Here is a 24,171-nt window from a genome sequence, read left to right as displayed (position 1 = left end):
TTTATGCTAGATACAAAATTTTAGCTGAAACGTATTGGTCTCGTCAATACCTATCGATTGATGAAAATTTGCCACGCCCACTTTAACGCCCATTACGCTAAAATCTCTACCGCCGGTAGGTGGCGCATTTTAATCTCGCTTTGCTGCTTGCATATCTCCATTTCCCTTTGGTCCCTTTAGCTGAGTAACGGGTATCTGATAGTCGAGGTACTCGACTATAGCGTTCTTCCTTGTTTGAGTTATAAAGTTTAGTGTTAACGTTAAAATGCTAAAGAGGCCATGCCTTATTATCCAAACAAATCCCAGTAAATGTCAAATATATTTGTTTCTTTCAAAGCCTCAAAAGAATTCTTTAATGTATGACCCAAACAATGCAGTGTCTAGTCCAATATTATTTCGCCTATTGATTAACATTTTGTAGATAGTTATTGATCAAACTTCGCTTTGTGGGTTATCCAGCCATAAGAAACTTCAACGATATTTTTTATTTATAAAAGTGTCATTTTTAAAATTGCACATGTTGTTTTTGTGTTGCATTCACCAAAAGGATACAAACTAAAATGCTCTTAAGATGGACTCAATCTAATCTGCACTTGTACAAAGCTACTTAAATCGATAACTTGTTACTTTGCTCATTTCGTTTCTTAGATTCGGTCTTAGTTTGTCCCTCTAAACAGAGTCATTTAAAATATGTATATTTAATCATTCCTCATTAGTTTGTTGAACTGCAGAAAGAAGTTCCCAAACCAAAAATTACGCTTACATTTTATAATGAATTAGAAAACTACGAGTTTCGATTGGCCTTTGGATCAGATTAGCTCCAGACATCGGCCGAGTAGCGCTTCTGAGCCTCCATCTTCTTGATATACTGCACGGCGTCAACCTCGCTCATGTTTCCTTTAGTGGACAGAATCTTCATTAAAATGTTTCTTACGTCCACCGCCATGTTCTTCGCATCACTGTATAGGAAGATAAAATAATAATGTACTTTATGGATCCATCTCTGCCTTAAAATAACCTACCCGCATATGTAGAAGTGCCCTTTGCTCTCGCCAATTACGTTCCATATTAAATCTGCATCCTGTTCAAGCAGGTGCTGTACATAAACCTTCTATGACTGGTCACGTGAAAAGGCGGCCCTCAAGTTAAGTGTACCCTTCTTAACCCACTCCTCCAACTCGGCTTCGTAGATGTAGTCCTCGCTGCGCTTACGACAGCCAAAGTAAAGGATCGACTCGCCCACGCTCTTGCCCTCATCGCGCAGGTGCTGTCGTTCCTGAATGAAACCGCGAAAGGGGGCCAAACCCGTTCCCGGTCCCACCATTATGATAGGCGTCTCAGGCTTCGTAGGTAGACGGAACTGCGACTTGCGAATAAATATTGGCACCTTTACTTTCTCGCCGCTCTGGGGTTGCTTATTCCTCAAATAAGTAGTGGCCACTCCCATATTGGTACGTCCTGTTGGACTCTTATATTCTACTAGGACGGCTGTAATATGCACATCTGTGGGATGTACTTTAGCAGATGAGGAGATGGAATAGTAACGGGGCTGTAACCGGGGAAGCAGTTCGCAGACGTGGTCTATGGGAGGGCGGCAGGACTTGACATCTTCCAGAATGTGGATAACGTTGCGGCACGCGTCTTGGATCCAGCTTTGATACCTTTCTTTCCCTGCGGAATGTAAGTTTGTTTTACAGAAATAATAATATACAAGATAGGAAGCTAACTTCGGCAAGCCGAAGTTTCTCTATCCCTGCAGAACGCTATATAACGGTCCTTGTATTATTATTTTTACATTAATTATTAGACAGTTCCTATGGCAGCTATATGATAAAATCGTCAGATTTTTTAAAAATGGTATTCGAAGTTCTGAAGTATTAAAAGAATGATACTTCCAAGAGTTTAAGTTAATATGTCAAAAATACTTATTTTATATTATAATTTTTTTAAAATATTTTTTGGATCTTTCTTATGGGAGCTATAGGACATAGTTGTCCAATCCGAATTAAGACTTTTGTTGAGCGACTAGTTTGCGTAGAAACAGACAGACGGACGGGCAGACGGACAAGGCTAGATCGACTCGTCCAGTGTTGCTGATCAAGAATATATATGCTTTATGGGGTCGGAAACGTCCCCTTCACTGCGGTGCAAACATCTGACTGAAATCATTATAACCTCTGCAAGGGAATAACAAGAGGGAACGCTATAATCAATGCCATCGACTTAGGTAAGTTAGACTTGGGTGTGAGTTTTAAAAATGTTTCTATTATATTTACAATAAAACTCAGGCAATAATCATTAGTGAGGAGTAGAAACAAATATAATCCATCTATAACGATTACTTGTAAGTGTGAATTTATAGAACTGAAAATAGTACTCTAAAAGCCATTGCAGCCATTGTATTATGAGTGTGAATATTTTTGTTCTTGTTGGTTTGTCCATGTAGTTTTAAATTTATATAAAAAAATAATTTATTTTAACGCTAAGTCCTTTTTTTGTATTTAAATTTAAAAATGGAATTTTTTTTCAGGAATTTTGATCATATAACATTTGCGAAATATGCGAGAAATTTGTAGTCGTTTCCCAAACCAAGTTAAAGATGAATATCATCCTCTCTTAGCTCAAACTTGATAAATGCCAAAAAATGCAATACCACAACAGCAGACTCATCAGGCCAAACTACCGTGGCGGTATTATCACAAGACAAGAAACCAATAACCCTAATGTCAAAAAGCCATAGTATGGGCTTTATTTATATAAAATAGTTGGCTTAGTTATGCAAACGGACAATCAATCTTTATCAATCATAATTTCGAATAAAAATTCAAATGTAGAAATAAAAATATGGTATTCATTCATAGAAAGTTTTAAACAAAAAAAAATATATAAGCCCTGGACAAGAAATGTTTTAGCCGATGCATTATATCGAACAAAGATAACTAATATAACAAACAGTACTTTGGAAAAAACACAACAGTCAAACCTAGATCAAGGCACACAGCATTCCGCTTAAAGTAGTTTTGAAAATGCAAAACAGTGAGTTTAAACAACTGTTATTAACAAGCGGAAGGTGTACAATACATCAGTCACTGTAAGTTTTTTTTCAGGAAAATACATATAATCGAATATGACAGAACAGAACATTAAGTAGCTATATTAAGAGACTATCTTCCACCTTACGCAACGGTAGGAATTTTTGTACTGTTTGTGTCCAACCGAAGTATACACTGCTTAGTCACGCCGTGGGACAAGGGGACGCTTTGATGGCAGAACGATGATCGCGACACGTCGATGGTTACTGCGATGGCGGACCACAGGCGATGCGGGAAGCGCTGAGGTTGAGCTAACGGAGGTTAGTTGCGTTGAGAACTGATTTATTCTTGAATATATACCTGTTTACATACCACTTGGATAACACGGAAGTTTAGTGTAAGCAATAGTGAAATGAGTTGTATTGTAGAGTAGGTCAGTGAATTTCGATTATGCTAACAGTTTGCGCTGAGGCTCGGCTGACACTGCAGAACGAGCTGACCGACAGATACGGCATTGCCGTGGAGACTGAAATTGTCCCCTTTTAGAAAGTATTCATATGGCATGTTTATGGTATGTAGAATTTCTACAACAACGCTTAGATGTGTCTTGGTTAAATTTAAAAATGTCATCAAAACTTCAGAAATCCTGTAGTGGAGATAATCAGAATTTTTCTCGTTAATTATCTTGCAGTTTGTTTTTCAGCAAACTGCAAAGAACCATTACTTGTGGTTGATCTTCGTTCTGATGAATCAGTTTCTGTTTGTGCCTAACCGAAGTAGACACTTCTGGGTTACACCGCGGGACAAGGGGTAACGAGCACTTATCGCTGGCACGGGGACGCTTTGCTGGCAGGACGATCGCGTCGCGGCAATGGCGATGCCGGACCTCAGGCGATGCGGAACTGCGCTGAGGTTGAGCTAAAGTAGGTTAGCTGCTAGTGGAGATAGTGAACTACGAGCCCTATTCCCAAAGGTAGAAAGCTGAACCGCGGGGTTATGAGATGCGTTGATAACTGATTTATTCATCATTTGATAAATGCGTATATACTACTTGGAAGTACTACACGGGTGCTGGTCATGTTGAGTACCCTTGGGTACGAACATTTTCCCCCCATTGAGGGGTACCTTCAATTAAGGCGTGATGTCGGTCAGCCCTTGGCCGAATTGTATAGAAAGCACCTAACAAATCATTGAGTTTCATGTCCCGTGGGGACTGAAATTGTGCCCTCGTAGAACTTGATCATTTGGCACGTCTATGGTATGTGGACCTTCTGCAACAAAACTTAGATATTTCTTGGTTAAATTAAGAAATGTTGAACAAAAATCAGGCTTCTTGTAGGTTTTAAGTTTGTGAGAAGTCGGTTCTGTATTAATTGGTTTTTCTCTTGTAGTATAAAGTTCAGTCAGCTGCAATGAACTATTATCTTCAGGCTCCTTTATTTTGTTATCCATCAATGCTAAGTTCGTTAACTTAATCCTTTCTTCATCGAGTGAAATCTCATTTTGCCGTTTGCTATCTTCTATATGAAATTGATTTTTATTCAATAGATTTATATCTTTCGTTGGCTCATCAGCAGCGTTCGGTCCTGCAAGATCATCTGCGACTTCTACCAAAATAGGGTTGATTTCCGTATCAGATGAAATTTCTTTATTAAGAAACCCTGTGACTATATAACCAAGCCTTGTCCCTTGTGCCAAAGGTTTATTAGGTCTTATTTCAAGAAGTTCACCGGGTATTACACGAGAATATACCTCAACCCCTAACCGAACATATCCTCTGGGATTGTCGTAGACTGTGGTGGTTCCTATGCCGCACACTGGATTGCTTGATGTTCCTTTATTTAACATTAAATGATGCCGTTGATGGGAGACTCGACAAGTGGCCAGTAATCCACAGCTTTCAACATTATGAGCTGTAGACAAGCAATTTGTTCATTTGGGATCCATTTCCTGAAACCGGCTTCACGCCGATGACAGTTTTTTTCGTTGTGCACTTATTGATTTCGGACTGTTGTAGGTTTTGCGTCTATCGTCTCAAGCATGCAACGTCAGTACACCCCCTTCGATTTCCGTTGCTGAGTCCGCTGAATTTTCCAGTAGGGTCTGTTGGTCTACCTTTCTTCTAATAAAAAACAAAAGATTGGATCCCATGATTTTGTGTTGATATCGAGGTTGTTGAGGGTGCTTAAGCACCCTCGTCCGTACTGCAATTTGTAGCTGTTTTGGAGACACGATAACCGAGGATTTCTCCTATTGCGGCAAACACTAATAACTTGCCATTTTGGTACCTCGTTTTTAGTCGGTGCCAGGTGTCGTCGTATCAGCCTTGTGAGAAGTCTATCAAAATGTTCCTTGCAGAATACGCAGCTTCTGACTGGCTGAGAATGGTTATATACGCAGCTTCTGACTGGCTGAGAATGGTTTATTATTTACTAATACCACAAATTAGTTCAAACCGGGGCCAATCTATATAATCGCCATCAAATTGAGGAGTACTGATTGGAGAAATAGATTGAGGCTCATTGGAAGAAGCAAGAATATATTATATTCTTCCGATGAGGTCTGAAATCGACTTACTTCTTACTTCGGGAGCGTCTTCTCATCATGGGCCTGTCTCAATAGTTCCCATTGGACTTTCAGGTGTCATTGTGATGCTGGGGTAATAGTTGGCGCATTTGAAGCCAGAATTAGAGATGATTCTAATTCATTGCATCGTCTACGTAATTGTCGAATAACCATGTCGATCGATTATGCCGTCTCTTGACTTGCTTGACTAACGGGTCCTTTGAGTTGTTATGGATTCGACGAGGAACCTTTAAAGGGCCGCTTGCTGACGCTATGTTGTCTTGTCTTACTGATATTTTTCTACCAGCTGTTAGTCTTGAGGCATACTCATCTCCATTGGGTAATGCAGCTGACTGGACTTCTTCATCTATATCACAAAATTGCTTCCAGAGATCGTTCAACTGGCTTAGCTTACCGAATTAATAATAATAATTCTTGCCATAATTCTTTATGATTTGTACTTTTAGCTCTAATTGTCGATTGTTTAAATTGATTCTTGTGTGACTGGTTTCCTCTATGAATGACGTTGACATAATGTGTGAAATTTTAAATTCGTGTTTGGGAAATGAGCCTGTGAAGCCTGATAAAGACGATGCTTGGTATCCTGTAAAGTAGGATAAGCTCTGGTTCCCAACTTGGGTGATCGATCCTGTGAAGATTGAAAAAGCTGTGTATCTTGTGAAGCTAGATGACGCTGTGTGTTCTGATGAAGCTGGATAAGCCATGATTCCCAACTTGGGTTTTCGATCCTGTGAAGCTGGATTGAGCTGCGAATCGAATGAAGCTGGATGAGCTATGATTCCCATCTAGGGCGAGGCTAGATGAAGCTGTTTATCCTGTGAAGCTGGTGTGGCGGGCGAAGTACTTGATATATTATTTACTTTATTTTTATATGTATGATCAATGAACATTGTTTATACATATATATATACATACACATACATATTTAAATGTCTACATATATGTTTAAACTCAACATTTGGTTGACAACGGCCTGCATAGCGGCCAGTTTAAAATTATGACTATGCATTCCCACTAACAAATCGTGACAGCCGTCTCCGGGCATTTATATGTGTAAGTGAATATGCTAACGCTGCATTTACTTCGCCCACTGCTCAAATCTAACAGCTAAGAATATTTTGCGATTGAATAAAATCTCTCTCTAACTAACTAAATCTCTCTGGCGGCAAATTATGCTTTGTTTATTACAGGGCGACCGTGACAGTACACGTAAAATCAGCCTGCAGTTGTAATAAATATATAAATTCGCAAAGCAAAACTGAAAATGTTTATTATTAATTGAAGTACATTTTTATTTAATGTTTCTTTTTATTTATTTATTGAATCTTCTTTTTAATGACACTAACAACAAGTGGATAAAATCTTAAAAACAAATATAAACTAACTAATAGTCATGTATACTGACAGTGTAAACTGGGTCTTGCAACGAGCTAAAAGTTTTTATAACACTGGGCGTTAAGCACGGTGAAATCAGACCGAGCACTCAAGTATCGGGAAAAGGCAGCTTGTTAACCTGAAGCTCTAATCTTTTTGTAGAGTCTAGACTTTACATTTTTAAGTCGTGCCAGCTCTTTGTTAAACCACGGAGGTTGGTTTGAAATTTTAGGATATAAACTTCGTTTAATATGTTATAAAATATATTAACCGCTTCATTTATATTAGTACTTAAGTACAGATTGGACCAATCCGGGCAAGCTATGAGGCTATTAACGAGTGCAAAGTTCGCTCTACGAAAGCAGGGGACGCGTTTAGCTAACTTTTCAGATAGTTCATACACTTTTGTACCCGTGTCAATAGTCAGCTCTAGCGTTGGGTGATAAGGGTCTTCTGGTAAAGTAATTGCAGGGGTTCTAGCTATGCAGACACAATCTGGACTTTGTACTTTAAGCTCATTTTGGTTATCTAATTGTTGATTGTGAAAATAGGTTCTTATGTGACTGGTTTCCTCTATGAATGACGTTGACATAATGTGTGAAATTTTAAATTCGTGTTTGGGAAATGAGCCTGTGAAGCCTGATAAAGCTGTGAGTCCTGTAAGGCTGGACGATGCTTGGTATCCTGTGAAGTAGGATAAGCTCTGGTTCCCAACTTGGGTGATCGATCCTGTGAAGATGGAAAAAGCTGTGTATCCTGTGAAGCTAGATGACGCTGTGTATTCTGATGAAGCTGGATAAGCCATGATTTTCGATCCTGTGAAGCTGGATTAAGCTGCGAATCGTATGAAGCTGGATGAGTTTGGACGAGGCTAGATGAAGCTGTTTATCCTGTGAAGCTGGTGTGGCGGGCGAAGTACTTGATATATTATTTACTTTATTATTATATGTATGATCAATGAACATTGTTTATATAAATCTACATACACATACATATTTAAATGTCTATATATATGTTTAAACTCAACATTTGGTTGACAACGAGTTTAAAATTATGACTATGCAGTCCCACGGTGCTGGCTGGTTCTTTCCCACTAACACATCGAGCCAGCCGGCATTTATATGTGTAAGTGAATATGCTAACGCTGCATTTACTTCGCCCACTGCTCAATTCTAACAGCTAAGAATAATTTGCGATTGAACAAAATCTCTCTCTAACTAACTAAACTGGTGGCAAATTTTGACTTTGTTTATTACATGGCGACCGTGACAGTACAAGTAAAATTAGCCTGCAGTTGTAATAAATATATAAATTCACAAAGCAAAACTGAAAATGTTTATTATTAATTGGAATACATTTTTATTTATTGTTTCTTTTTCTTTATTTATTGTATCTTCTTTTTAATGAGAATAACAATAAGAGGATAAAATCTTAAAAACAAATATAAACTAACTAATAGTCACGTATACTGACATTAGACTAAATCGCCCTGATAATAATTTCCGGGGTGGTAGATCGTTTCAAAGTAGACGGCTTCTGTTCGAGACCCGTTCGGGTGCAGTGTAAGTTTCTTATGGTAAGCCGTTTTTTGCTTTGATATTTCTTGATTAATCGGCGGTATGCGAAAATTCCTTTTGATGTTTTTGTTCCGAATATACCATGGTGCCCCAGGGATTGTGACCATTGCTGCGTTCCCCAAAGCTGGGAGCCGTAAGTCCACTTGGGCTTAAGAGTGGAATTGAAGAGCAGAACCTTGAAGTCCAGACACAGGGGTGATCGAGAAATTATAATTCAGTGTAATATGCTTCGCATTGCAGTCTTCTCCTGATATAAAGCGATCTCCGAGTGAATTGTAGAAGTTCCAGAATTTCCCTTTCGTTATTGTAAAGTGCGGTGGGCATTGTTTCCTGATTATAATTATATAGATGTACCTCGCAAATAATTTGTTGTTGTTGTTCGATCCGGTTCCTCACTAAGATTTCGGTACCACCGTGCACTTTACCATCCGGATGATCTAAGCAATTCGAAGTGTATCCTCTTACTTGGAAGTTGTATTTACTTGTAAGATGCGTTTCTGCCAACAGCATTACGTCTGCGTGGTTTTTAATGAAAAATTAAGTTTTTTCAAGTTTTTTCCGTGAATTGCCGTTGGCATTCCACATTAATATTCGAAGGCAAGACAACGATTGTTTTGATTGTTGGGATGCGGGCATCTTTATAAGAATGTTTTGATTTTGCATAAAGTTTTGCATTGTTGTTTTCACGAAGAACATAAAGTCTATCATACTTTGTTGTAAGGTTAACTACACTGCTTCGATAATGTTTGGTATTTGTCTTATTGCTTGCTGAAAGGATATTATATTCGGTTCGCAATCGAGCTTACGGGATGAACTTCGGATTTATTAGTCGTGTTTTCAGGGCTCCGGCGTATGTCATTCCACATTTGTGTTAAGGGGGCCAAATGATGATCTGGCTGTTTTCCAAAAAGGAAAAAGGTCAGGTGTGGTTTGAGCTTGCACGTGTTCATTCTATCGGTTGTATTGTTTTTTTTAGTGCTCTGATCTCTGGCTCCGATTCGACCTAAACGAGTTGATACGGTTTTTATTTCTGTTGATTATATTTATAATATTTTTGGCGAAAAAGCCTTTTTCTTTCAAAGCCTGTTTCGTTTAATGCCTATACTATCTCAGTGGTGGGTACGTCAGGCCCAGGCCAGGGCGTATACAACGAGTCCGTCTCATAAAGGAGCAGGCCCGGATCATCGAGGGGCAGTTACAAGAACGGCTCAAAGAGCTAAATATGTTACTCCATCGGGAGAAGAGCGGAAAAAGAAGTTAGTTTACCACTGATTATGTTGTAGCACTTGCAACGCGTTTACGCGGTGTGCGCTAATTAAGATCATTATTCACATTCATACTAACCCACAACTTTTGGTGTAAAATAAATCCCAGTAAATCTATTGTAACTTGTCGTTTGCGATGATGTAGACTGAGAAATGTGCATTTTTTAATTAACCAGCCTCATCCACATATATACATATTATATAAGTCGTCTGCACATAATCCCATAATAATTGTACCCGTTACTCGTACAGTAAAGGGGTATACTAGATTCGTTGGAAGGGATGTAACAGGTAGAAGTAAGGGTTTCCGACACCATAAGGTATATACGAGCGCAGACCGATAAGTACTTAGCCTCACCGCCCGATGGCGTCACTATCGCAAGAGAAATTTACTATCGTGTAGTACATTCTCGTAGACGGCTACTGTCGAAGTTTCAGCCGAATCGGACTCGTAGTTTTGTTTTGACTTCGTGTAGAATCGGACGTGTCCGCGGATTTTAGAAAAATGGAGAAAGAGCAATATCGGTCTGTGATTCGATTCTTGTTTTTGGAAGGGAAATCGCGCAGCGAAATCAAAGAGCGCTTGGATGCTGTGTACGGTGACTCTTCTCCTTCGATGGCGACCGTCAAAAATTGATTTAACGAGTTTCAACGTGGTCGCACGTCGGTTTTTGATGATCCACTTTTCCAAAATCTTGCCACGCCCACTCTAACGTCCATAACGCTAAAATCTGTCTGCCGCCCACGTAACCAAATATAGAGATCGTGGAAAGGTAGCGCATTTCAATCTCGCTTTGCTGCTTGCATATCTCCATCTCCCTTTGGTCCCATTAGCTAAGTAACGGGTATCTGATAGTCGAGGTACTCGATTATAGCGTTCTTACTTGATTTTAATTATTATACCCGTTACTCGTAGAGTAAAAGGGTATACTAGATTCGTCGGAAAGTATGTAACAGGCAGAAGGAAGCGTTTCCGACCCCATAAAGTATATATATTCTTGATCAGGATCACTAGCCGAGTCGATCTAGCCATGTCCGTCTGTCCGTCTGACCGTCTGTCCGTCTCTCTGTCCGTCCGGATGAACGCTGAAATCTCGGAGACTATAAGAGCTAGGCTATTTAGATTTGGCGTGCAGATTCCTGAGCTTCTTACGCAGCGCAAGTTTGTTTCAACGAAGTGCCACGCCCACTCTAACGCCCACTAACCGCCCAAAACTGTGGCTCCTACATTTTTGATGCTAGAATAAAAATTTTAACTGAAATGTATTGTTCTCATCAATACCTATAGATTGACCCAAAAAAAAGTTTGCCACGCCCTCTTTAACGCCCACAAACCGCCCGAACCGCCCAAACCTGTGACGCCCACAATTGTCATGCTAGATAACAAATTTTAACTGAAATGTATTGGCCTCGTCAATACCTATCGATTGATCAAAAAAAAGTTTGCCACGCCCACTCTAACGCCCATATCGCTTAAATCTGTCTACCGCCGGTAGGTGGCGCATTTTAACCTCGCTTTGCTGCTTTCCCTTTCGTTCCTTTAGCTGAGTAACGGGTATCTGATAGTCGAGGTACTCGACTATAGCGTTCTTCCTTGTTTTTATTTATATTATATCGAAAAAAAAAAAATTAAAAATGGGTTGGTGGATCTCTGAAGAGGCCGAAATGAAGAAAGTACGGCCAACACACCCCTTTTGAACTCAATGCAATTGATCAATTATATTAGCAACAGTTCCTAGTGTGCAAGTCGTTTCCGTGATTGATAGCCAAGTAATAGGAAAAATTGTAAAATTAATTGAATAACAGATGATTCCAAAGACATGGGGATTCCAAGATGGGGACTATATTTTGCAATGCCGTCATGTACTGAGATTCTGTTCCAACAAAAATATTTAAGAAAAGTCCAATAACACCAGTTAATAAAAAAAAATTTATGAAATACGCCTTCAAGGAAACCTTTGTTTTTCGGTAAGGTACATCTTTCTGATTAAGAAAAGGCACTTAAAATTATTTCTATGGTACCAACTTTTTTTAAAGTGTTAAAAACGTTTTTCGCACTTTTTTATTTTCTAACTTGAGTTCTGATAAACTGAATTCGGTCATCAAAGACTCATTATACCCGTTACTCGTAGAGTAAAAGGGTATACTAGATTCGTCGGAAAGTATGTAACAGGCAGAAGGAAGCGTTTCCGACCCCACAAAGTATATATATTCTTGATCAGGATCACTAGCCGAGTCGATGTAGCCATGTCCGTCTGTCCGGATGAACGCTGAGATTTCTGAGCTTTTTACGCAGCGCAAGCTTGTTTCAGCAGAGTGCCTCGCCCACTCTAACGCCCACAAACCGCCCAAAACTGAGGCTCCTACAGATTTGATGCTAGAATGAAAATTTTAACTGAAATGTATTGTTCTTATCAATACCAATCGATTGACCTAAAAAAAGTTTGCCACGCCTACTGTGACGCCCACAATTTTTATCCAAGATAAAAAATTTTAACTGAAATGTATTGGTCTCGTCAATACCTATCGATTGATCAAAAAAAAAATTTGCCACGCCCACTCTAATAACGCTTAAATCTGTATACCGCCGGTAGGTGGCGCATTTTAATCTCGCTTTGCTGCTTACATATCTCTATTTAGCTGAGTAACGGGTATCTGATAGTCGAGGTACTCGACTATAGCGTTCTTCCTTGTTTTTAATTTTTAATCACGACAATCCGTTGGTAAATCGATTTTTAACAGACTTTTTAACGTATATATCCAAGTTCAGTAACCGGGAGCAGCGGCCGTTAAACATTATTTTAAATTTTGAGTGTTGGGGAACGTAAAAATTTGGTGTAAGTTGTTATGCATAACGTCAGTTAACTTTATATTTCCTTGCTAAAAATATATGAAAATGATTTTCTCGTAACTGCAGTCGCATACTTTTTAGCTTGCCCAGCACTAATTTCAAGGAATATGACGATATACATAACAACTTGCACAAAATGGTTACGTTTCCCAACACTGAAAATTTAAAATAATGTTTAACGGCCGCTGCTCCCGAATACTGAACTTGGGTATATACTCGTACGTTTAAAAATCTGTAAAATATCGACTTACCAACGGATTAATGGCGCATATTCTCCGTTAAGGTTAAGCCTTCAAGAAAACAACATAAAACTAATTTCGGTTTTTAGACGTGTATTTTTATAGAAGCCATTTATGCCTGAGTTCTTGCATATTTTCCAACTTTTTCAACTTTGACGAAGTGTAGCTTCGAAACTAATGAATGGAACTCAATGATGAGTATATGAAAGTTAAAGGGCATTCTATTGCCTGTAAAAAAGGCTTTGATTCGATTATTCGGTTTATCAGAACTCGAGTTAGAAAATAAAAAAGTTCAAACAACGTTTTTTACACTTTAAAAAAATGTTAAGTGCCCTTTTCTTAATCAGGGAGATGTACCTTACCGGAAAACAAAGATTTCCTTGAAGGCGTTTTTCACCAATTTTATTTTGTAAACTGGGGTAATATAAGCGACATAATTGAAAATGTCGCCAGACATCGGTTTTTTTGTATTCTTAGCTATACCGCGGAGCCTGTTGGTGATGAAACAGAAGTTTGTATATAGAAGTATTGCCACGCCCTCTTTAACGCCCACAAGCCGCCCAAACCTGTGACGCCCACAATTTTTATGCTAGATACAAAATTTTAGCTGAAACGTATTGGTCTCGTCAATACCTATCGATTGATGAAAATTTGCCACGCCCACTTTAACGCCCATTACGCTAAAATCTCTACCGCCGGTAGGTGGCGCATTTTAATCTCGCTTTGCTGCTTGCATATCTCCATTTCCCTTTGGTCCCTTTAGCTGAGTAACGGGTATCTGATAGTCGATGTACTCGACTATAGCGTTCTTCCTTGTTTGAGTTATAAAGTTTAGTGTTAACGTTCAAATGCTAAAGAGGCCATGCCTTCTTATCCAAACAAATCCCAGTAAATGTCAAATATATTTGTTTCTTTCAAAGCCTCAAAAGAATTCTTTAATGTATGACCCAAACAATGCAGTGTCTAGTCCAATATTATTTCGCCTATTGATTAACATTTTGTAGATAGTTATTGATCAAACTTCGCTTTGTGGGTTATCCAACCATAAGAAACTTCAATGATATTTTTTATTTATAAAAGTGTCATTTTTAAAATTGCACATGTTGTTTTTGTGTTGCATTCACCAAAAGGATACAAACTAAAATGCTCTTAAGATGGACTCAATCTAATCTGCACTTGTACAAAGCTACTTAAATCGATAACTTGTTACTTTGCTCATTTCGTTTCTTAGATTCGGTCTTAGTTTGTCCCTCTAAACAGAGTCATTTAAAATATGTATATTTAATCATTCCTCATTAGTTTGTTGAACTGCAGAAAGAAGTTCCCAAACCAAAAATTACGCTTACATTTTATAATGAATTAGAAAACTACGAGTTTCGATTGGCCTTTGGATCAGATTAGCTCCAGACATCGGCCGAGTAGCGCTTCTGAGCCTCCATCTTCTTGATATACTGCACGGCGTCAACCTCGCTTATGTTTCCTTTAGTGGACAGAATCTTCATTAAAATGTTTCTTACGTCCACCGCCATGTTCTTCGCATCACTGTATAGGAAGATAAAATAATAATGTACTTTATGGATCCATCTCTGCCTTAAAATAACCTACCCGCATATGTAGAAGTGCCCTTTGCTCTCGCCAATTACGTTCCATATTAAATCTGCATCCTGTTCAAGCAGGTGCTGTACATAAACCTTCTTTGACTGGTCACGTGAAAGGGCGGCCCTCAAGTTAAGTGTACCCTTCTTAACCCACACCTCCAACTCGGCTTCGTAGATGTAGTCCTCGCTGCGCTTACGACAGCCAAAGTAAAGGATCGACTCGCCCACGCTCTTGCCCTCATCGCGCAGGTGCTGTCGTTCCTGAATGAAACCGCGAAAGGGGGCCAAACCCGTTCCCGGTCCCACCATTATGATAGGCGTCTCAGGCTTCGTAGGTAGACGGAACTGCGACTTGCGAATAAATATTGGCACCTTTACTTTCTCGCCGCTCTGGGGTTGCTTATTCCTCAAATAAGTAGTGGCCACTCCCATATTGGTACGTCCTGTTGAAGTCTTATATTCTACTAGGACGGCTGTAACATGCACATCTGTGGGATGTACTTTAGCAGATGAGGAGATGGAATAGTAACGGGGCTGTAACCGGGGAAGCAGTTCGCAGACGTGGTCTATGGGAGGGCGGCAGGACTTGACATCTTCCAGAATGTGGATAACGTTGCGGCACGCGTCTTGGATCCAGCTTTGATACCTTTCTTTCCCTGCGGAATGTAAGTTTGTTTTACAGAAATAATAATATACAAGATAGGAAGCTAACTTCGGCAAGCCGAAGTTTCTCTATCCCTGCAGAACGCTATATAACGGTCCTTGTATTATTATTTTTACATTAATTATTAGACAGTTCCTATGGCAGCTATATGATAAAATCGTCAGATTTTTTAAAAATGGTATTCGAAGTTCTGAAGTATTAAAAGAATGATACTTCCAAGAGTTTAAGTTAATATGTCAAAAATACTTATTTTATATTATAATTTTTTTTAAATATTTTTTGGATCTTTCTTATGGGAGCTATAGGACATAGTTGTCCAATCCGAATTAAGACTTTTGTTGAGCGACTAGTTTGCGTAGAAACAGACAGACGGACGGGCAGACGGACAAGGCTAGATCGACTCGTCCAGTGATGCTGATCAAGAATATATATGCTTTATGGGGTCGGAAACGTCCCCTTCACTGCGGTGCAAACATCTGACTGAAATCATTATAACCTCTGCAAGGGAATAACAAGAGGGAACGCTATAATCAATGCCATCGACTTAGGTAAGTTAGACTTGGGTGTGAGTTTTAAAAATGTTTCTATTATATTTACAATAAAACTCAGGCAATAATCATTAGTGAGGAGTAGAAACAAATATAATCCATCTATAACGATTACTTGTAAGTGTGAATTTATAGAACTGAAAATAGTACTCTAAAAGCCATTGCAGCCATTGTATTATGAGTTTGAATATTTTTGTTCTTGTTGGTTTGTCCATGTAGTTTTAAATTTATATAAAAAAATAAATTATTTTAACGCGAAGTCCTTTTTTTGTATTTAAATTTAAAAATGGAATTTTTTTTCAGGAATTTTGATCATATAACATTTGCGAAATATGCGAGAAATTTGTAGTCGTTTCCCAAACCAAGTTAAAGATGAATATCATCCTCTCTTAGCTCAAACTTGATAAATGCCAAAAAGTGCAATACCACAACAGCAGACTCATCAGGCCAAACTACCGTGGCGGTATTATCACAAGACAAGAAACCAATAACCCTAATGTCAAAAAGCCATAGTACGGGCTTTATTTATATAAAATAGTTGGCTTAGTTATGCAAACGGACAATCAATCTTTATCAATCATAATTTCGAATAAAAATTCAAATGTAGAAATAAAAATATGGTATTCATTCATAGAAAGTTTTAAACAAAAAAAAATATATAAGCCCTGGACAAGAAATGTTTTAGCCGATGCATTATATCGAACAAAGATAACTAATATAACAAACAGTAATTTGGAAAAAACACAACAGTCAAACCTAGATCAAGGCACACAGCATTCCGCTTAAAGTAGTTTTGAAAATGCAAAACAGTGAGTTTAAACAACTGTTATTAACAAGCGGAAGGTGTACAATACATCAGTCACTGTAAGTTTTTTTTCAGGAAAATACATATAATCGAATATGACAGAACAGAACATTAAGTAGCTATATTAAGAGACTATCTTCCACCTTACGCAACGGTAGGAATTTTTGTACTGTTTGTGTCCAACCGAAGTATACACTGCTTAGTCACGCCGTGGGACAAGGGGACGCTTTGATGGCAGAACGATGATCGCGACACGTCGATGGTTACTGCGATGGCGGACCACAGGCGATGCGGGAAGCGCTGAGGTTGAGCTAACGGAGGTTAGTTGCGTTGAGAACTGATTTATTCTTGAATATATACCTGTTTACATACCACTTGGATAACACGGAAGTTTAGTGTAAGCAATAGTGAAATGAGTTGTATTGTAGAGTAGGTCAGTGAATTTCGATTATGCTAACAGTTTGCGCTGGGGCTCGGCTGACACTGCAGAACGAGGACAATTTCAGTCTCCACGGCAATGCCGTATCTGTCGGTCAGAGCTGACCGACAGATACGGCATTGCCGTGGAGACTGAAATTGTCCCCTATTAGAAAGTATTCATATGGCATGTAGAATTCCTGCAACAACGCTTAGATGTGTCTTGGTTAAATTTAAAAATGTCATCAAAACTTCACAAATCCTGTAGTGGAGATAATCAGAATTTTTCTCGTTAATTATCTTGCAGTTTGTTTTTCAGCAAACTGCAAAGAACCATTACTTGTGGTTGATCTTCGTTCTGATGAATCAGTTTCTGTTTGTGCCTAACCGAAGTAGACACTTCTGGGTTACACCGCGGGCAAGGGGTAATGAGCACTTATCGCTGGCACGGGGACGCTTTGCTGGCAGGACGATCGCGTCGCGGCAATGGCGATGCCGGACCTCAGGCGATGCGGAACTGCGCTGAGGTTGAGCTAAATTAGGTTAGCTGCTAGTGGAGATAGTGAACTACGAGCCCTATTCCCAAAGGTAGAAAGCTGAACCGCAGGGTTATGAGATGCGTTGATAACTGATTTATTCATCATTTGATAAATGCGTATATACTACTTGGAAGTACTACACGGGTGCTGGTCATGTTGAGCACCCTTGGGTACGAACATTCTCCCCCCATTGAGGGGTACCTTCAATTAAGGCGTGATGTCGGTCAGCCCTTGGCCGAATTGTATAGAAAGCACCTAACAAATCATTGAGTTTCATGTCCCGTGGGGACTGAAATTGTGCCCTCGTAGAACTTGATCATTTGGCACGTCTATGGTATGTGGACCTTCTGCAACAAATCTTAGATATTTCTTGGTTAAATTAAGAAATGTTGAACAAAAATCAGGCTTCTTGTAGGTTTTAAGTTTGTGAGAAGTCGGTTCTGTATTAATTGGTTTTACTCTTGTAGTATAAAGTTCAGTCAGCTGCAATGAACTATTATCTTCAGGCTCCTTTATTTTGTTATCCATCAATGCTAAGTTCGTTAACTTAATCCTTTCTTCATCGAGTGAAATCTCATTCTGCCGTTTGCTATTTTGATCATATAACATTTGCGAAATATGCGAGAAATTTGTAGTCGTTTCCCAAACCAAGTTAAAGATGAATATCATCCTCTCTTAGCTCAAACTTGATAAATGCCAAAAAGTGCAATACCACAACAGCAGACTCATCAGGCCAAACTACCGTGGCGGTATTATCACAAGACAAGAAACCAATAACCCTAATGTCAAAAAGCCATAGTATGGGCTTTATTTATATAAAATAGTTGGCTTAGTTATGCAAACGGACAATCAATCTTTATCAATCATAATTTCGAATAAAAATTCAAATGTAGAAATAAAAATATGGTATTCATTCATAGAAAGTTTTAAACAAAAAAAAATATATAAGCCCTGGACAAGAAATGTTTTAGCCGATGCATTATATCGAACAAAGATAACTAATATAACAAACAGTAATTTGGAAAAAACACAACAGTCAAACCTAGATCAAGGCACACAGCATTCCGCTTAAAGTAGTTTTGAAAATGCAAAACAGTGAGTTTAAACAACTGTTATTAACAAGCGGAAGGTGTACAATACATCAGTCACTGTAAGTTTTTTTTCAGGAAAATACATATAATCGAATATGACAGAACAGAACATTAAGTAGCTATATTAAGAGACTATCTTCCACCTTACGCAACGGTAGGAATTTTTGTACTGTTTGTGTCCAACCGAAGTATACACTGCTTAGTCACGCCGTGGGACAAGGGGACGCTTTGATGGCAGAACGATGATCGCGACACGTCGATGGTTACTGCGATGGCGGACCACAGGCGATGCGGGAAGCGCTGAGGTTGAGCTAACGGAGGTTAGTTGCGTTGAGAACTGATTTATTCTTGAATATATACCTGTTTACATACCACTTGGATAACACGGAAGTTTAGTGTAAGCAATAGTGAAATGAGTTGTATTGTAGAGTAGGTCAGTGAATTTCGATTATGCTAACAGTTTGCGCTGGGGCTCGGCTGACACTGCAGAACGAGGACAATTTCAGTCTCCACGGCAATGCCGTATCTGTCGGTCAGATACGGCATTGCCGTGGAGACTGAAATTGTCCCCTATTAGAAAGTATTCATATGGCATGTTTATGGTATGTAGAATTCCTGCAACAACGCTTAGATGTGTCTTGGTTAAATTTAAAAATGTCATCAAAACTTCACAAATCCTGTAGTGGAGATAATCAGAATTTTTCTCGTTAATTATCTTGCAGTTTGTTTTTCAGCAAACTGCAAAGAACCATTACTTGTGGTTGATCTTCGTTCTGATGAATCAGTTTCTGTTTGTGCCTAACCGAAGTAGACACTTCTGGGTTACACCGCGGGACAAGGGGTAATGAGCACTTATCGCTGGCACGGGGACGCTTTGCTGGCAGGACGATCGCGTCGCGGCAATGGCGATGCCGGACCTCAGGCGATGCGGAACTGCGCTGAGGTTGAGCTAAATTAGGTTAGCTGCTAGTGGAGATAGTGAACTACGAGCCCTATTCCCAAAGGTAGAAAGCTGAACCGCGGGGTTATGAGATGCGTTGATAACTGATTTATTCATCATTTGATAAATGCGTATATACTACTTGGAAGTACTACACGGGTGCTGGTCATGTTGAGCACCCTTGGGTACGAACATTCTCCCCCCATTGAGGGGTACCTTCAATTAAGGCGTGATGTCGGTCAGCCCTTGGCCGAATTGTATAGAAAGCACCTAACAAATCATTGAGTTTCATGTCCCGTGGGGACTGAAATTGTGCCCTCGTAGAACTTGATCATTTGGCACGTCAAGATATTTCTTGGTTAAATTAAGAAATGTTGAACAAAAATCAGGCTTCTTGTAGGTTTTAAGTTTGTGAGAAGTCGGTTCTGTATTAATTGGTTTTACTCTTGTAGTATAAAGTTCAGTCAGCTGCAATGAACTATTATCTTCAGGCTCCTTTATTTTGTTATCCATCAATGCTAAGTTCGTTAACTTAATCCTTTCTTCATCGAGTGAAATCTCATTCTGCCGTTTGCTATCTTCTATATGAAATTGATTTTTATTCAATAGATTTATATCTTTCGTTGGCTCATCAGCAGCGTTCGGTCCTGCAAGATCATCTGCGACTTCTACCAAAATAGGGTTGATTTCCGTATCAGATGAAATTTCTTTATTAAGAAACCCTGTGACTATATAACCAAGCCTTGTCCCTTGTGCCAAAGGTTTATTAGGTCTTATTTCAAGAAGTTCACCGGGTATTACACGAGAATATACCTCAACCCCTAACCGAACATATCCTCTGGGATTGTCGTAGACTGTGGTGGTTCCTATGCCGCACACTGGATTGCTTGATGGTCCTTTATTTAACATTAAATGATGCCGTTGATGGGAGACTCGACAAGTGGCCAGTAATCCACAGCTTTCAACATTATGAGCTGTAGACAAGCAATTTGTTCATTTGGGATCCATTTCCTGAAACCAGCTTCACGCCGATGACAGTTTTTTTCGTTGTGCACTTATTGATTTCGGACTGTTGTAGGTTTTGCGTCTATCGTCTCAAGCATGCAACGTCAGTACACCCCCTTCGATTTCCGTTGCTGAGTCCGTTGAATTTTCCAGTAGGGTCTGTTGGTCTACCTTTCTTCTAATAAAAAACAAAAGATTGGATCCCATGATTTTGTGTTGATATCGAGGTTGTTGAGGGTGCTTAAGCACCCTCGTCCGTACTGCAATTTGTAGCTGTTTTGGAGACACGATAACCGAGGATTTCTCCTATTGCGGCAAACACTAATAACTTGCCATTTTGGTACCTCGTTTTTAGTCGTTGCCAGGTGTCGTCGTATCAGCCTTGTGAGAAGTCTATCAAAATGTTCCTTGCAGAATACGCAGCTTCTGACTGGCTGAGAATGGTTATATACGCAGCTTCTGACTGGCTGAGAATGGTTTATTATTTACTAATTACACAAATTAGTTCAAACCGGGGCCAATCTATATAATCGCCATCAAATTGAGGAGTACTGATTGGAGAAATAGATTGAGGCTCATTGGAAGAAGCAAGAATATATTATATTCTTCCGATGAGGTCTGAAATCGACTTACTTCTTACTTCGGGAGCGTCCTCTCATCATGGGCCTGTCTCAATAGTTCCCATTGGACTTTCAGGTGTCGTTGTGATGCTGGGGTAATAGTTGGCGCATTTGAAGCCAGAATTAGAGATGATTCTAATTCATTGCATCGTCTACGTAATTGTCGAATAACCATGTCGATCGATTATGCCGTCTCTTGACTTGCTTGACTAACGGGTCCTTTGAGTTGTTATGGATTCGACGAGGAACCTTTAAAGGGCCGCTTGCTGACGCTATGTTGTCTTGTCTTACTGATATTTTTCTACCAGCTGTTAGTCTTGAGGCATACTCATCTCCATTGGGTAATGCAGCTGACTGGACTTCTTCATCTATATCACAAAATTGCTTCCAGAGATCGTTCAACTGGCTTATCTTACCGAATTAATAGACGTCTCGGTGGCGTCGATCGCCAGAATCCTTGCCATAATTCTTTATGATTTGTACTTTTAGCTCTAATTGTCGATTGTTTAAATTGATTCTTGTGTGACTGGTTTCCTCTATGAATGACGTTGACATAATGTGTGAAATTTTAAATTCGTGTTTGGGAAATGAGCCTGTGAAGCCTGATAAAGACGATGCTTGGTATCCTGTGAAGTAGGATAAGTTCTGGTTCCCAACTTGGGTGATCGATCCTGTGAAGATTGAAAAAGCTGTGTATCTTGTGAAGCTAGATGACGCTGTGTGTTCTGATGAAGCTGGATAAGCCATGATTCCCAACTTGGGTTTTCGATCCTGTGAAGCTGGATTGAGCTGCGAATCGTATGAAAACCTGAAACCGGCTTCACGCCGATGACAGTTTTTTTCGTTGTGCACTTATTGATTTCGGACTGTTGTAGGTTTTGCGTCTATCGTCTCAAGCATGCAACGTCAGTACACCCCCTTCGATTTCCGTTGCTGAGTCCGTTGAATTTTCCAGTAGGGTCTGTTGGTCTACCTTTCTTCTAATAAAAAACAAAAGATTGGATCCCATGATTTTGTGTTGATATCGAGGTTGTTGAGGGTGCTTAAGCACCCTCGTCCGTACTGCAATTTGTAGCTGTTTTGGAGACACGATAACCGAGGATTTCTCCTATTGCGGCAAACACTAATAACTTGCCATTTTGGTACCTCGTTTTTAGTCGTTGCCAGGTGTCGTCGTATCAGCCTTGTGAGAAGTCTATCAAAATGTTCCTTGCAGAATACGCAGCTTCTGACTGGCTGAGAATGGTTATATACGCAGCTTCTGACTGGCTGAGAATGGTTTATTATTTACTAATTACACAAATTAGTTCAAACCGGGGCCAATCTATATAATCGCCATCAAATTGAGGAGTACTGATTGGAGAAATAGATTGAGGCTCATTGGAAGAAGCAAGAATATATTATATTCTTCCGATGAGGTCTGAAATCGACTTACTTCTTACTTCGGGAGCGTCCTCTCATCATGGGCCTGTCTCAATAGTTCCCATTGGACTTTCAGGTGTCGTTGTGATGCTGGGGTAATAGTTGGCGCATTTGAAGCCAGAATTAGAGATGATTCTAATTCATTGCATCGTCTACGTAATTGTCGAATAACCATGTCGATCGATTATGCCGTCTCTTGACTTGCTTGACTAACGGGTCCTTTGAGTTGTTATGGATTCGACGAGGAACCTTTAAAGGGCCGCTTGCTGACGCTATGTTGTCTTGTCTTACTGATATTTTTCTACCAGCTGTTAGTCTTGAGGCATACTCATCTCCATTGGGTAATGCAGCTGACTGGACTTCTTCATCTATATCACAAAATTGCTTCCAGAGATCGTTCAACTGGCTTATCTTACCGAATTAATAGACGTCTCGGTGGCGTCGATCGCCAGAATCCTTGCCATAATTCTTTATGATTTGTACTTTTAGCTCTAATTGTCGATTGTTTAAATTGATTCTTGTGTGACTGGTTTCCTCTATGAATGACGTTGACATAATGTGTGAAATTTTAAATTCGTGTTTGGGAAATGAGCCTGTGAAGCCTGATAAAGACGATGCTTGGTATCCTGTGAAGTAGGATAAGCTCTGGTTCCCAACTTGGGTGATCGATCCTGTGAAGATTGAAAAAGCTGTGTATCTTGTGAAGCTAGATGACGCTGTGTGTTCTGATGAAGCTGGATAAGCCATGATTCCCAACTTGGGTTTTCGATCCTGTGAAGCTGGATTGAGCTGCGAATCGTATGAAAACCTGAAACCGGCTTCACGCCGATGACAGTTTTTTTCGTTGTGCACTTATTGATTTCGGACTGTTGTAGGTTTTGCGTCTATCGTCTCAAGCATGCAACGTCAGTACACCCCCTTCGATTTCCGTTGCTGAGTCCGTTGAATTTTCCAGTAGGGTCTGTTGGTCTACCTTTCTTCTAATAAAAAACAAAAGATTGGATCCCATGATTTTGTGTTGATATCGAGGTTGTTGAGGGTGCTTAAGCACCCTCGTCCGTACTGCAATTTGTAGCTGTTTTGGAGACACGATAACCGAGGATTTCTCCTATTGCGGCAAACACTAATAACTTGCCATTTTGGTACCTCGTTTTTAGTCGTTGCCAGGTGTCGTCGTATCAGCCTTGTGAGAAGTCTATCAAAATGTTCCTTGCAGAATACGCAGCTTCTGACTGGCTGAGAATGGTTATATACGCAGCTTCTGACTGGCTGAGAATGGTTTATTATTTACTAATTACACAAATTAGTTCAAACCGGGGCCAATCTATATAATCGCCATCAAATTGAGGAGTACTGATTGGAGAAATAGATTGAGGCTCATTGGAAGAAGCAAGAATATATTATATTCTTCCGATGAGGTCTGAAATCGACTTACTTCTTACTTCGGGAGCGTCCTCTCATCATGGGCCTGTCTCAATAGTTCCCATTGGACTTTCAGGTGTCGTTGTGATGCTGGGGTAATAGTTGGCGCATTTGAAGCCAGAATTAGAGATGATTCTAATTCATTGCATCGTCTACGTAATTGTCGAATAACCATG

The 24,171-nt window shown here is 39.6% G+C and overlaps 2 protein-coding genes across 2 annotated transcripts; both read right to left on the bottom strand.

Annotated features, from left to right (window-relative positions):
• Nucleotides 1–321: 321 nt before the first annotated feature.
• On the bottom strand, nt 322–9,079 carry LOC139354412 (NADPH--cytochrome P450 reductase-like). Its single transcript, XM_070998641.1, has 4 exons — nt 8,924–9,079; nt 8,651–8,744; nt 1,023–1,671; nt 322–959 (listed from the first exon to the last, which is right to left on the bottom strand). The coding sequence occupies exons 1-3, from the start codon at nt 9,077–9,079 to the stop codon at nt 1,112–1,114; spliced, it is 810 nt and encodes a 269-aa protein (XP_070854742.1). The 3' UTR covers nt 322–959; nt 1,023–1,111.
• Nucleotides 9,080–13,977: 4,898 nt separating this feature from the next.
• Nucleotides 13,978–15,187, bottom strand: LOC139354072 (NADPH--cytochrome P450 reductase-like). The gene is made up of 2 exons (XM_070998314.1): nt 14,530–15,187; nt 13,978–14,466 (listed from the first exon to the last, which is right to left on the bottom strand). Exons 1-2 carry the CDS (start codon nt 14,952–14,954, stop codon nt 14,322–14,324), a joined length of 570 nt encoding a protein of 189 aa, XP_070854415.1. The 5' UTR covers nt 14,955–15,187; the 3' UTR covers nt 13,978–14,321.
• Nucleotides 15,188–24,171: the final 8,984 nt, after the last annotated feature.

Source organism: Drosophila suzukii (genome assembly GCF_043229965.1).
Source record: "Drosophila suzukii chromosome 2 unlocalized genomic scaffold, CBGP_Dsuzu_IsoJpt1.0 scf_2c, whole genome shotgun sequence".
NCBI classification, from domain to species: Eukaryota; Metazoa; Arthropoda; class Insecta; order Diptera; family Drosophilidae; genus Drosophila; species Drosophila suzukii.
This window is presented reverse-complemented; position numbering and strand designations above follow the sequence as displayed.

Coding starts and splice junctions, on each gene's coding strand:
- LOC139354412 (XM_070998641.1), bottom strand. CDS start 9,079: ATGCTGTTGGCAGAAACGCATCTTACAAGTAAATACAACTTCCAAGTA. Junction 8,745..8,923: donor AACAACAAATTATTTGCGAG/GTACATCTATAT, acceptor CTGGACTTCAAG/GTTCTGCTCTTCAATTCCAC. Junction 1,672..8,650: donor ACAATCCCTGGGGCACCATG/GTATATTCGGAA, acceptor TACATTCCGCAG/GGAAAGAAAGGTATCAAAGC.
- LOC139354072 (XM_070998314.1), bottom strand. CDS start 14,954: ATGGGAGTGGCCACTACTTATTTGAGGAATAAGCAACCCCAGAGCGGC. Junction 14,467..14,529: donor GGGCACTTCTACATATGCGG/GTAGGTTATTTT, acceptor CTTCCTATACAG/TGATGCGAAGAACATGGCGG.